General features: G+C 42.9%; 1 protein-coding gene across 4 annotated transcripts in view; it reads left to right on the forward strand.

Moving 5' to 3' along the window:
• Window positions 1–14,254, forward strand: part of PPP1CB (protein phosphatase 1 catalytic subunit beta) — a 253,961-nt gene that overhangs the window by 146,743 nt on the left and 92,964 nt on the right. For all 4 annotated transcript variants that reach the window (XM_029592964.1, XM_029592966.1, XM_029592963.1 and 1 more), the window contains exon 5: window positions 5,345–5,416. In XM_029592964.1, coding sequence (XP_029448824.1) covers window positions 5,345–5,416 — 72 coding nt within the window. The remainder of the gene's footprint in view (window positions 1–5,344; window positions 5,417–14,254) is intronic.

Genomic DNA, 14,254 nt, shown 5'->3' on the forward strand with positions numbered 1-14,254 from the left:
CCCTGGGTCCCTTCTGAACTCAGGGAATTTGGTCAACAGTAGAATGACAGATCTAGATCAACCTACTGGAGCTTCGAGCATTCAGACATGCCTTAAGTGCCTTCGCATCTCTTTGGGGGAAGAATTCTTATCCAGACAGGCAACCAATTAGCTGTGTTTTATGTCAAACAAGGAGGCATAGTATCATGGCCATAAGGATGAGGGAATGGACATATAATCATCAAGTTGTTCTGCACACAGCCTACCTTCTGGGGATTTCCAACATGGCAGATCATGTCAGTAGGGTATTTTGCCCTCAAAACTGGTCTCCTACATCAGGTAATTAATTGACAGGCCATTCATCCTTTGAGGACATCTCTCAATTGACCTATTTGCTTTGGAGGAAAACAGAAAAGTGGAAAGATTTTGTTCTGTCCTTCCAAGCAAACTCAGGTCCGCTCAGGATGCTTTTGTGCTCACCTAGAATGCAATTCTCAGGAATGCTTTTCCGCCATTTCTGCTGCTAACCAGGACAGTGCAAAAAATTACTCAGACCAGGCCTGCCTGATATTTATTGCACTAGCATAACTTAGATATGTGTGGTTCTCCTACCTAGAGCAACTGTCCTTTAGCCCTCCTATCCCTCTAGGCAGATCAGTCATTATTGACTCAGTAAGAGAGTCATCTCTATCATCCAAACCTCTTCTCTTTCAACCTGACAGTTTGGATGTTGAGTGCTTGCTGATCACACCATTTTAGTTACTCAAGGAAGTTGAAGACCTACTGGTATCTGACAGGAAGCCCTCAACTAAGAAGAGCTTGCAGTTCCTAGTGTCATCAAAGCTCCCTAGAGCAGTTTGCATGCGAACTATAGGCACTGCTTTAGTACTTTGTCTGAAAGTGGACAAAGCCATGGGGCCTAATGAGGTTCTTCCCAGGATACTAAGGGAGCTCAGATGTGCTGGCGGCTCTGCTGCGTGACCTGTTCAATAGATCCCTGGAAACAGGAGAGGTGCCGAGTTATTGGAGAAGAGCGGTGGTCCTTCTTCACAAGAGTGGGAGCAGAGAGGAGGCTGGTAACTACAGGCCGGTTAGCCTCACCTCGGTGGTGGGAAAAGTATTAGTCGCTGCTGAAGGAAAGAATAGTGAACTATCTACAAGCAGCAGAATTGCTGGACCAGAGGCAGCATGGTTTCACCAAGGGAAGGTCCTGTCAGACGAATCTGATAGACTTTTTTAATTGGGTGACTAAAGAATTGGATCCAGGAAGAGTGCTTGATGTCATCTACTTGCATTTTAGCAAAGCTTTTGATATGGTCCCACACAGGAGGCTTGTGAATAAAACGAGAAACTTGGGAGTGAGTGCCAAGGTGGTGGCATGGATGATAAACTGGTTGAAAGACAGAAGGCAATGCGTGATGGTAAATGGAACTTACTCGGAAGAGAAAGCGGTGATGAGTGGAGTGCCGCAAGAGTTAGTGTTGGGACCGGTCCTGTTCAATATCTTCGTGAGCGACATCGTGGACGGGATAGAAGGTAAGGTTTGTCTATTTGCAGATGATACTAAAATCTGCAACAGAGTGAACACGCCGGAAGGAGTGGAGAGAATGAGACTGGATTTAAGGAAGCTGGAAGACTGGTCGAAGATATGGCAGCTGAGATTCAATGCCAAGACGTGCAGAGTCATGCATATGGGGTGTGGAAATCCGAAAGAAATGTATTCGATGGGGGGTGAAGAACTGATGTGCATGGAGCAGGAAAGAGACCTTGGGGTGATAGTGTCTAATGATCGGAAGTCGGCGAAACAATGCGACAAGGCGATAGCTAAAGCCAGAAGAATGCTGGGCTGCATAGAGAGAGGAATAACGAGTAAGAAAAGGGAAGCGATTATCCCCTTGTACAGGTCCTTGGTGAGGCATCACCTGGAGTACTGTGTTCAGTTCTGGAGACCATATCTCAGAAGGGACAGAGACAGGATGGAGGCAGTCCAGAGAAGGGCAACCAAAAAGGTGGAGGGTCTTCATCGAATGACTTATGAGGAGAGATTGAAGAATCTAAATATGTATACCCTGGAGGAAAGGAGGAACAGGGGTGATATGATACAGACTTTCAGATACTTGAAAGTTTTTAATGATACAAAGTCAACGACAAACATTTTCCGTTGGGAAAAAAATCAGCAGAACCAGGGGTCATGACTTAAAACTCCAGGGAGGAAGACTCAGAACCAATGTCAGGGAAGTATTTCTTTACGAAGAGGATTGTGGATGCCTGGAACGTCCTTCTGGAGGAAGTGGTGAGGATCAAATCTGTGAAGGATAAACGCTGTGGATCCATAAAGTCTTGAGGATGTGAATGGAATGAAATGAAGAGAAGAGGCATGGGGGTGGCTTGCGGGAATGATGGCTACTACCCTTATTCAATAAACATACACAAGGTTAATGCGACTCCAACATTGCTCTATGCTTCAACGGCAAGAGGAAATGTGGGGAAAAAAAAGCATGGGAGTAGCTTGCTTGTTGCGGGGTTACTACCCCAAACCAAATCAGCCTGATGCTTCACTTTCATTGCATATCCAAGCAGCTCTCTGCTTCAATGGCAGGGAGTAACGAAGAAAAGAGGATTTATATTCAAACAACCAGCAAGGACTAAATCGCACAGGCTGGAAAAACAAATAAATGTGGGAGTAGCTTGCTTGTTGCGGCGGTTACTACCCCTAACCAATCAAGCCTGATACTTCACTTTGAATACATATACAGCGCAGCTCACTGCTTCAACGGCAGGAGGAAATGAAGAAAAGATGTATATTCAAACAACCAACAAGGACTAAATTGCACAGGCTGGGTAATCATATAGGCGTGGGAGTAGCTTACTTATTGCGGCGGTTACTACCCCTAACCATTTAGGCTTTATACTTCACATTGATGCAGCTCCAGCACTGCTCTCTACATCAATGGTGGGGGTGGAAGGAAATTAGAACCAAAAAGTTACCAATAAAAGGGCCCTGACCTCAGCGGTCAGAGTAACAGAAAAGTATGAGAGAAAAAAATAAGTGTGAAAGCTTGATGGGCAGACTGGATGGGCCACTTGATCTTCTGCCGTCATTTCTATGTTTCTATGCAAGTACCTTTGTCAGGCCACTATGCACTGAAATGCACCCTGTCATGTTCAGGTAGAGGATATACCTATTTCCACTCATCCTTTAGTGTCCAAGTTTATGAAGGGCCTATAGCATACTAAACCTTCAGTGGACAGACCATCTTTTCCTTGGAATCTCATTGTCATTTTCACAATTATGAAGCCACCCATCGAGTCATTGGATTTGGCTTCTTTAAGAACATAAGAACATGCCTATACTGGGTCAGACCAAGGGTCCATCAAGCCCAGCATCCTGTTTCCAACAGTGGCTAATCCAGGCCATAAGTACCTGGCAAGTACCCAACAACGAAGTCTATTCCATGCTACTGTTCTAGTAATAGCAGTGGCTATTTTCTAAGTCAATTTAATAGCAGGTAATGGACTTCTCCTCCTTGGAAGTTTCTTCCATTGAAAGGTATTATTCCTTGTTGCGATCATGTCAGCCATAAGTCTGTGAGCTTCAAGTATTGGTACATTACTCTCCTTATGTGTAATTATTCTACTATAGGGTAGTGCTCTGCAGTTGCCCAAAGTTCCTAACAAACATGCCGATACAGTACAGTGCGCTCTGGCGCATTTGGACGCACGTTTTCAACGCACTAGCTTTACCACTTATTCAGTAAGGGGTAATAGCGCGTCGAAAACTCACGTCCAACCCCCCCCCCCCCCCCCGAAACTAATAGCGCCTGCAGCATGCAAATGCATGTTGATGGCCCTATTAGTTATTCCCACGCGATACAGAAAGTAAAATGTGCAGCCAAGCCGCACATTTTACTTTCAGAAATTAGCGCCTACCCAAAGATAGGCGTCAATTTCTGCCAGCACCTGGAAAGTGCACAGAAAAGCAGTAAAAACTGCTTTTCTGTGCACCTTCCAACTTAATATCATGGTGATATTAAGTCGGAGGTTTCAAAAGTTAAAAATTAATTAAAATTTAAAAAAAAATTAAAATCTGCTCGCTGGTTGAAAACCGGATGCTCAATTTTGCCGGTTTCCGAATCCGTGGTTATCAGCGGATTTGAGAACCGACGCCGACAAAATTCAGCGTCAGCTGTCAAACTCGCTGACAGCCACCGCTCCTGTCAAAAAGAGGCGCTAGGGATGCGCTAGTGTCCCTAGCTCCTCTTTTTACCGTGGGCCCTAATTTGAATAATTTGTTTTAGTAAATCGCGCGCACAGGAGAGCAGGCGCTTGCCCACTCTCCTGCGAACTTTACTGTATCTGCCTGAAAAAAAAGTTCAGATTTTTATATAAATCAAGCCATCATGTCACCTATGTTCTTTCCAAGGCCACGTGTACATAAAACAGTCTTTGACACCTTAGATTGTGTGTGTACAAAAAAAAAAGCCTTGGCTTACTACCTGAAGCTAGCTCAGCCACAAAGACAGGCTTCACAGCTATTCATCTTACGATCCTAACAGACAACATTCATTTCACAACTGCTATGCCCAGTCGATTTGGCTAGCAGACTGTATTGCACATTATATGTTCATTAGCCTCCAGATCACAGAATAAGTTAAGGTTCATCAAGTGAGAGTCATGGCTGCATTAGTGGCTCATCTGCAAGCTGTGTTTATCGAAGATAACTGCAAAACTGCAACTTGCTTATCAGTGCACACCTTTTCATCCCTTTACAATCTGCACAATCTGTTCACCCAGTAGTCTACTCTCCACATTGGGGTTAAGGTTGCTTTATTCAGTAAATGCTCTGCTGCAACCCTCAGCTTGGGACTTCCCACGTCATAGCTAATTCAGCTCTGCTTGTCAACGGAGAAAGCAAGTTTGCTTGTCGTAAACTGTTCTCTGTAGGCAGCAGGACGAATTAGCCATGCTAAATACCACCTTCCTTTCTTGGAGAGTTGACTACTGAGGGACTCACTAGGTAGCGCTCATATGTGAACTCGTACACATGCTCAGTAGAGCAAAAGCTCTGAGCTAGGAGAAGTGTTTGGTGCTGTTGGATGACATCACCCACGTGTCATGGCTAATTCGTCCTGCTGTCTATGGAGAACATAGTTTACGGTAAGCAAATTTACTTTTTGAGAAATCTGCTTAACTTAAAATATTTAAAAAATGTGTACCATAATAGCAGCTGTAGCATCTTTCCCAAAGATGGATGTTTTATAATTCTGCAGTAATGATTTTACAACATTCCTGTTTTAATTGTTCTGTATGAATTTGTCTTACATTAAGTAACTGGGTTTATCTATTTTTTTTGTCTTGTGTACAGGTTTGTCACCAGATCTGCAGTCAATGGAACAGATTCGTAGGATTATGAGACCGACAGATGTTCCAGATACAGGTGAGTCATTGAGAACATAATTGTATGCAAGTTTGAAATCTTGGTTAAAGCTAACACACAAATTGGGGAAATTTGTCAGCATCACAATCAGGATATTCTGCCTGAAGTACAATTAACACTTACTCCTTAATGTTCACTAACGGAACTGAGCAAGAAATGTGAGTAGTGGCATACAAACTAGGGACTCCCAAAATTTCAAATAAAAGCATGGTTTTGCTGAAAAGCATCTTGGAGACTGATAAAGCATAAGCTAAAATCCAGACCCTGGCTTTCTTCACTAATTTCATTAGTGGCTTTCTTGGGAAGTGAAACAATGGTCTGGTGGCATAGAATGGCTGTGGGTTTAAGATTTTATTACCTTACTAGCTATTTTTCAACTTGTTACTTTATTTGAATATTGAGATTTTCTGGTTTGTCTGACTTCCCTGTGTGGTTCTGTAATTCTTCCCCCTTAGTTCTGTAAATCCACTTTAAGGTTTCTTTTATTAGCTAGAATGAAAGATTTATTTTATTTATTAGCATTTTTATATACCGACTTTCCAATAACAGAATTACTGATCAACTCGGTTTACATTATAACAGAACAATCACATTTACAAGTAAATGTCTTACAATGAACAGGTCGATATAACTTGGATAGGTATATATGGGGTTAACCAGTAAAAGATACATTGCCTAATGTAGGCATAAGTAAAAGATACAGTGCCTAATGTAGGTTGAATAAACAGTGCTAATTATAAGACTAAGTTATGATACTCGACTGCCAAAGTTTACATGTGTTCTATAGATGATCTAAATAGCTCTCAGGTGGATTACCACCGAGAGGATCATTGGCAGGGATGTTCCGCGGGTTGTTATGGGAACGCTTGGTTGAATAACCAAGTCTTGAGTCTTTTTTTAAAAGTAGATAAGCATTGCACTGATCTGAGTTCTGGTGGGAGAGTGTTCCAGATTTTGGGGCCCGCTGTGGAGAAGGCTCTTTTGCTTAATGCTGACTTCATCGGTGGTATGTGCAGGTTGTTTTTATAGGCTTGTCTTACTGGTCTGGTGGATGTGTGGAATTGGAGGGGGATTTTGAGCTCGAGTGGTGCCAAGTTGTGTAGTGCCTTGTGGGTTATTGAGAGCACTTTAAAAAGTATTCTGAATTTAACGGGAAGCCAGTGTAGGCTTTTCAAAATGGGTGATATGTGGTCTCTTTTGTTGGACTTGGTTAAGATCCTTGCTGCTGCGTTTTGCAGCATCTGTAGAGGTTTTATGGCGTTAGCCGGGAGGCCTAGTAGAAGTGAGTTGCAATAATCTATTTTCGTGAGAATGAGTGCTTGTAGCACTAAACGGAAATCTTGGAAATGGAGGAGAGGTCTCAGCCTTTTCAAAACTTGTAATTTGAAGAATCCATCCTTTACGATATTATTTATGAGAGATCTGTAATTCATTTGATTATCAAGGATAACCCCTAGATTTCTGACTTGTGTGGACATTGTTAATTGAGTAGACAGGATGGTACTGGGATGTGTGTAGGTTCCGTCTTGGGAGATAAGGAGGTATTCTGTTTTGCTTTGATTTAGAATCAGATTAAGGCTAGTGAGCAAGTTGTTGATGGCTTGTTTGCAAGAGTTCCAGAAGTCCAGAGTTTTTTGGAGAGATTCAGTAATAGGATGAAAGATGAAAACTTAGAGGTCAGTTTTAGAAAAAAATTCCTTAACTGGCTAACTTATCCAGCTAAAGGTATTCAGATAACGCTGTGGCCCAGAGCTTCCCAATCTTTTTTAAATCAGGGCATATTTTCAAGTTTGCTTGATCCTCATGGTGCACTGAACCAAATTTTATGATATCATATTCATACCCACTGATCATGTGACAAAAAATGCCAGGAAATGTACTTTTAACTAAATTGTAGTCTAAAAAAGCCTAAAATATAATTAGACAAGTTTAGATATAGACTGGGGATCACAGCAGAATCAATGGCATATATGGAAAATATTTTTTTTATTTTAGCTTTTCCCTAAACTAGCTTTGCATTTTTTAAATGTTTTAAAATGTGCTTCCACATTCCTCTGCAAGCTTCCATTCTCCATTGATATTTAAATTTCCTAACAGCATTCTTTAGAGACTCCGAACAAGTGCACCTAGTAGTATTGATCGAAGCGTAATGCACGAGTTGAATGAATGTAAGATTTGGTTTGATTTTACAGTTTAAGTATGAAAGGTAACTTGAGTGTTTAGAAAGATGTGTGAATGGAATAGCCAGGGTTGTAGCCCTGATGATTGTAGCTACTGCAAGCAAGTTTCAAATTTGTGCTTATTTAGCATCCTTTGGTTGTCTACTCACTGACTTGTCAATGAATGAAAAACTAAAATCCACATTCCTCACTGTTCAGGCAGGCCAGTCCACACAAGTGGATTTATGTACTCCAGCTAGCTGATGGAGACTGAGATCAACTGACTTGCTGATGCCACTCTCATATAGCATAGACATCTGCCTGTCAGTATTATCTTTCTCCAGCGACGATGGACTGAGGCCTAGATAGGCTGGGTGACAGACTGTCCAATGGTATGGGCTTACCTGCAGAGGTGACGTTGGCAGTTGCTCTATGGACGAGGACAAACATGCATTCACTTCAAAGCACGTTGACGAGTCCTCAGTCTCAGGAGTACATGTTATGGCTATCTCTTCCGTTGAGGGTGAAACAGAAGTTTCTCTGTTGGATGCAGAGAAATCTCTCCAAGGGTGAGGACTTGGAGATTCCTGACTGGATAGTGGTCACTATGGATGTGAGTCTGCAGGGCTGGGGAGCCCACTGCCAGGAACTATAGGTACAGGGGCCTTTGTCCCCCCATGGAGATGGGGTAGTCCATCGATTGGTTGGCAGTTATGAAGTTGGTAGACCAGTTGAACAGTGAGAGTAATGCTGGACAACACCACGGTGGTGGCCTACATAAATTATTAAGGTGGAACCTGAAGTCAACAGGTTTCTCTGGAAATGAACAGCTGCTGCCTTGAGCAGAACAGCATCTTCAGGCACTGTCGGCCTCTCTCATCACAGGGGTAGACAGTTTGGGTGGATTATCTCAGCTGTTACACCTGGGAGAATGGGCATGAGGCCTTTTCAACTCATCTCTGTGGGGTCAGCCTTTCTTGGCTGTGATGGTGAGCTGTGCTAATGTAAAGGTGTATCAGTTTTACAGTCGCAGACAGAACTCTTAAATGCTCAGGCTCGATGTTGTTTAGATGTGGTCACAGGACAAGGTGCTCTGTGTTTCCTCCATGGTCCATGATCAGTGTCTGGGCTTGGATCTTCTGATGGCCCAGGACTGATCATGAAGACTTTGGTATGCTGATCTTCAGCATCTGATAGTAGGCAGGCCATTGCGTTTGCTGATTTGAAAGGACCTACTGCATCAGGGGCCGATTCTTCACAAAAATCTGGATCAGTTTTGTTTCATGGTTTGGCCCTTGAGTGGGCATGGATGTTGAAGCATGGTTATTCCTTGGTGGTGGTAGCACCTTGTTATGAGCTCAAAAATGTTCTACTTTGTTGGCTTGCATACCAGTGTGGAAAATGTTTGAGAATTGATGCTGGGAGCAGAATGGTTTCCACTCGAGGGTGACAATTCCCTTAATCTTGGAGCTTCTACAGGAAGGTTTGGTTAAGAGGTTGACCCTTAATATACTAAAGGTGCAGGTGGCAGCTTTGGCTTGTTATGGGGGCAAGTTCAGGGTGGACATCTCTCCTTGCACCTAGACAGTTCTAGATTTTTGAGATGTTGATCATATTTGACTGGGTGGGGGTGGGTGAGGAAAAGCCAAGGCATTCATGATATCTTAGTGTATACCTGCAGAGAAAGCTACACCACATTTTCCCTATATTTTCACCAGACTCTGGCCAATACTGCCTTTAGCTTTTCTCTTTTCACTAGATTGCCCAAAGTGCCTTCCTGTTCACCTGACCGATCCTGTAGACAGGATGGATAGCCCTGCACTTGACAGGGTGCAGTGTGGGTGAGCTTCAGGCTTAACTTCTCTTCCTGCTCGAGAGTTGGGCTAGTGATCTGATTCAGGGATTGCTTTTCATCCCCTGAAACTCTTGACGCTGTCCTGCATGACCAACTAGATCTTTTGCAGCATGTAGGGTCTGTCTCAGGCCCTACCATTGTTACTGATTATTCTCCAAGCATTGCTTGGGCTTTTCTGCCCATTGTGCCTACCAGTCACACATAGGTACACTTCTACAGAAACACTTTGTCCTTTGGATGTTAGTGGGCTGCAGTTTCTTTCTGGGGAGTTCTCTGGCCCCAATTGGGTTTTCAGTTGTCTTCTAACACTGAAGAAAACACTGCGGTCTTCGTCTAAGAGTCCTTTTCTGGTTTACATCTCTAGGTTTTTTCCTGTATCCAGGAGGTTCTAGGCCTACTTCACTGTCAGTTACTGATCCAAAACCCTGCTTGTAATGTTTTCCAAGATGCAGAGTATGCTTCTGCTCGTACTCTCCTCACTCCTCTGCCTTTGACGCCCCTGCTACGCATGGGGGGTTTTGCGTCTGTCATTTCTATGGTTTTTCTTTGTAGAACCCAAACTCTTTTCCAGCCTGGATCCCTTGTGGGTTGGCTGCCTCGCAGGCAAAAGGGAGATGGGTAGTGCTTCTGTTCTGTGCGGTTTCCCGCTTTGTCCTGCTCTGACAGCCTATAGCTAGGGATTCACCCATGTGTGAGGACTACCATCCTGCTTGTTCTTGGAGAAAACTAGAGTTGCTTACCTATAACCAGGGCTCTCCAGGGACAGCAGTATGTTAGTCCTCGGAAACCCACCTGCCTGCCCTGGAAGTTGGTTTCTCCATTTTATTAGCTATATTATGGACAGAGTGACTCTGCCTAGGGGGGGGTGGGGTGATGACTACAGATGCACATGCTCAGTAGGGCATGTTTGAAAGTTCTAGATTCTTTGAGATCAGTTCTGTGCTGGGCTCTATCTGGTAATGTCACCCATGTGGGAGGACTAACATCCTTCTGTCCTCAGAGAAAACCTATTACAGGTAAGCAACTCTGCTTTATCTGTGTTTAAAAGAATAAACCTTTATGGGAGAGCCTGGGATTTGAGTGAAGCAATGCTATGAATTTTTGTTTTGTTTTTTTGCATGTATAACTTGGGGAAATGCTGACCTTTCAGTGCTTTCACTTAGACCCTAAAATTGTAGATGTAGAAGCGAACCCCTGCCCTATGACAGAAGATCCCCCCCTTCCCCCAGTGGAATGGGAGGAGCTATTGATAGACTGATTAGATATGCGTACCAAGGTTGAAATGGCCATGCTGGGGCAATTAGAATTAGGTCGGCGACATCCTCTGTGCACTGGAATTGGTGGATAAGCGTAGAAAAGGCCCCTTATCCATGGAATGAGGAAGGCATCCTGTGTGACTCTCTGGACTCGGAAACACAAAGTAGAATTTGCACACCTTTCTGTTGTCCACTGTCGCAAACAGGTCCATGCTCAGGGTACTCCACTAGGTAAAAATGGCATCTGTCACTCTCTGGCTCGAGTACCACTCGAGTGGATGGAATATCCTGCTGAGTCTATCTGCCTTTGAGTTCACTACCCCAGGAAGATAAGTGGCCCACAATGAGAAAATGTCTGACCGCTCATTCCAGGATGCAAATCGCCTCCCTGCACAGCGTCCATGAACCGGCCACTTCTTTCTTGTTTATGTAGAACATGGCCACTTGGTTGTCTGTGTGAACCATGACATTCTTGCTTCAAACCTGGCCGATAAAAGTGAGAGGGGCCTTTTGAATCACTTGCAGTTCTAGGAGGTTTATCTATTGCGGGCTCCACCGCTGACCATAAACCTTGTATCTAAAGATGGGCAAGGTGGGCTCCTCATCCTTTGCGAGAAGCATCTGTGAGAAGGATTAGACTTAGTATTTGTATGCAATCGATCGTCCCTCTCAGTTGCTTCCTGAGGGTGAGTTTCTTTGATGTACCAGCAACCAATCGTCTAGGTAGGGAAAAAGTTGGACCCCCTTCTGTGGGAGGTGGGCTGCCACCACCACCGCAAGGCATTTGGTGAATACTCTGGGGGCAGAGTATTGTCCGAAGGGAAGCACCTTTTACCAAAATGATAAAGGGGATTTAACAGCTCCCCTATGAGGAAAGATTAAAGAGGTTAGGGCTGTTCAGCTTGGAGAAGAGACGGCTGAGGGGGGATATGATAGAGGTCTTTAAGATCATGAGAGGTCTTGAACAAGTAGATGTGACTTATTTTCACTTTTGAATAATAGGACTAGGGGGGCATTCAATGAAGTTAGCAAGTAGCACACTTAAGACTAATCGGAGAAAATTCTTTTTCACTCAATGCACAATAAAGCTCTGGAATTTGTTGCCAGAGGATGTGGTTAGTGCAGTTAGTGTAGCTGGGTTCAAAAAAGGTTAGGATAAGTTCTTGAAGGAGAAGTCCATTAATGGCTATTAATCAATTTTACTTAGGGAATAGCCACTGCTATTAATTGCATCAGTAGCATGGGATCTTCTTAATGTTTGGGTAATTGCCATTTCATTTTTTTTTTTCATTTATTAAAATTTATTGATCGCCTACCATAGAGAGGCCTAGGCGATTTACAGCATTAACATACATAATTAAACATAAAAATAATAAATACAATACCACACAAATTACATACATTTCACATAGACAAAAATAACCAGTCTCATATAGACAAAGTAAATAATCAATCACCCACAATATGTAACAGGCTTCTCACATCTATAGAGGTATTTATTCTGCTAGCAGCAATCTAGAATATTTATTTATTTATTTAAAATTTTGTATACCGACGTTCGTTTAGCAAACATCACATCGGTTTCCATGTAACATAAAACTGGCCAACAGGGCTTTACAATGAAACTAATAATAGAACTGGGGGTGGTAAGGGGGGGGGGAAACGTGATGGGAATAACTGTACAAGGGAAATATAAGCGAGGTAGCATGATTATAAGCATGGGAACATGATTATATATAGGCAATAGAATTATACAAATATTATATACAAGTAGGTTGTTTACACTGAAAAAGTTCTGGGTAAGGGCGGTGAGGAGGGGGGCAGGGGTTTGGAGAAGATGGGTGAGAAGCGGGGTGTTCAAGTGTAGGCTCGTGCGAAAAGCCAAGTTTTGAGGTTTTGTCTGAATTTTTTGGGGCAGGTTTCATGGCGTAGATGGGTGGGGATAGAGTTCCATAGGGAAGGTCCAGCTAGGGAAAGCGCACGTTGTTTGGTGGTTGTTAGGTGGTAAAGTTTGGGGGATGGAGTGTGAATATTTGCTGAGTATGGTGTTCTGGTGGGTCTGGAAGGGAGACGGATGTGTAGACTGTCAGAGAACCATAGCATGTCAGGATTGTGGACGGCTTTGTGTATGAGGGTGAGGGTTTTTAACTGGATTCTGGCGGTGATGGGAAGCCAATGTAGTTTGAGGACAGGTGTAATGTGTTCTTTTCTGCGGGAGCCGGTTAATATACGTGCAGCTGCATTTTGCAGTAGTTGAAGGGGGGCAAGGCTGTTTTTCGGGAGGCCTAGGAGCAAAGAGTTTGAGTAGTCTATTTGGACAAAATAAGGGCTTGTAAGGCGGTTCTGAAGTCATTAAAGTGCAAGAGGGGTTTGAGTTTAAGGGTGTGAAGTTTGTAGTAGCAGTCTTTGATGGTGGATAATATGAATTTTTGCAAGCTGAATTGGGGGTCGAGTGTGACTCCTAGGTTTCTAACAGTTTGGGAGAAAGTGTGTAGTGGGGAGGGAGCATTGGTTGCAGGTGTAGGTAATGAATTGATGGATTGAGGAGAGATGATCATAAGTTCTGTTTTGTTGGGGTTTAGGGCTGCCCCAAAAAATTCAGACAAAACCTCAAAACTTGGCTTTTCGCACGAGCCTACACTTGAACACCCCGCTTCTCACCCATCTTCTCCAAACCCCTGCCCCCCTCCTCACCGCCCTTACCCAGAACTTTTTCAGTGTAAACAACCTACTTGTATATAATATTTGTATAATTCTATTGCCTATATATAATCATGTTCCCATGCTTATAATCATGCTACCTCGCTTATATTTCCCTTGTACAGTTATTCCCATCACGTTTCCCCCCCCCTTACCACCCCCAGTTCTATTATTAGTTTCATTGTAAAGCCCTGTTGGCCAGTTTTATGTTACATGGAAACCGATGTGATGTTTGCTAAACGAACGTCGGTATACAAAATTTTAAATAAATAAATAAATATTCTAGATTGCTGCTAGCAGAATAAATACCTCTATAGATGTGAGAAGCCTGTTACATATTGTGGGTGATTGATTATTTACTTTGTCTATATGAGACTGGTTATTTTTGTCTATGTGAAATGTATGTAATTTGTGTGGTATTGTATTTATTATTTTTATGTTTAATTATGTATGTTAATGCTGTAAATCGCCTAGGCCTCTCTATGGTAGGCGATCAATAAATTTTAATAAATGAAAAAAAAAATGAAATGGCAATTACCCAAACATTAAGAAGATCCCATGCTACTGATGCAATTAATAGCAGTGGCTATTCCCTAAGTAAAATTGATTAATAGCCATTAATGGACTTCTCCTTCAAGAACTTATCCTAACCTTTTTTGAACCCAGCTACACTAACTGCACTAACCACATCCTCTGGCAACAAATTCCAGAGCTTTATTGTGCATTGAGTGAAAAAGAATTTTCTCCGATTAGTCTTAAGTGTGCTACTTGCTAACTTCATTGAATGCCCCCCTAGTCCTATTATTCAAAAGTGAAAATAAGTCACATCTACTTGTTCAAGACCTCTCATGATCTTAAAGACCTCTAT

This window comes from Rhinatrema bivittatum, chromosome 3, assembly GCF_901001135.1.
Source record: "Rhinatrema bivittatum chromosome 3, aRhiBiv1.1, whole genome shotgun sequence".
NCBI classification, from domain to species: Eukaryota; Metazoa; Chordata; class Amphibia; order Gymnophiona; family Rhinatrematidae; genus Rhinatrema; species Rhinatrema bivittatum.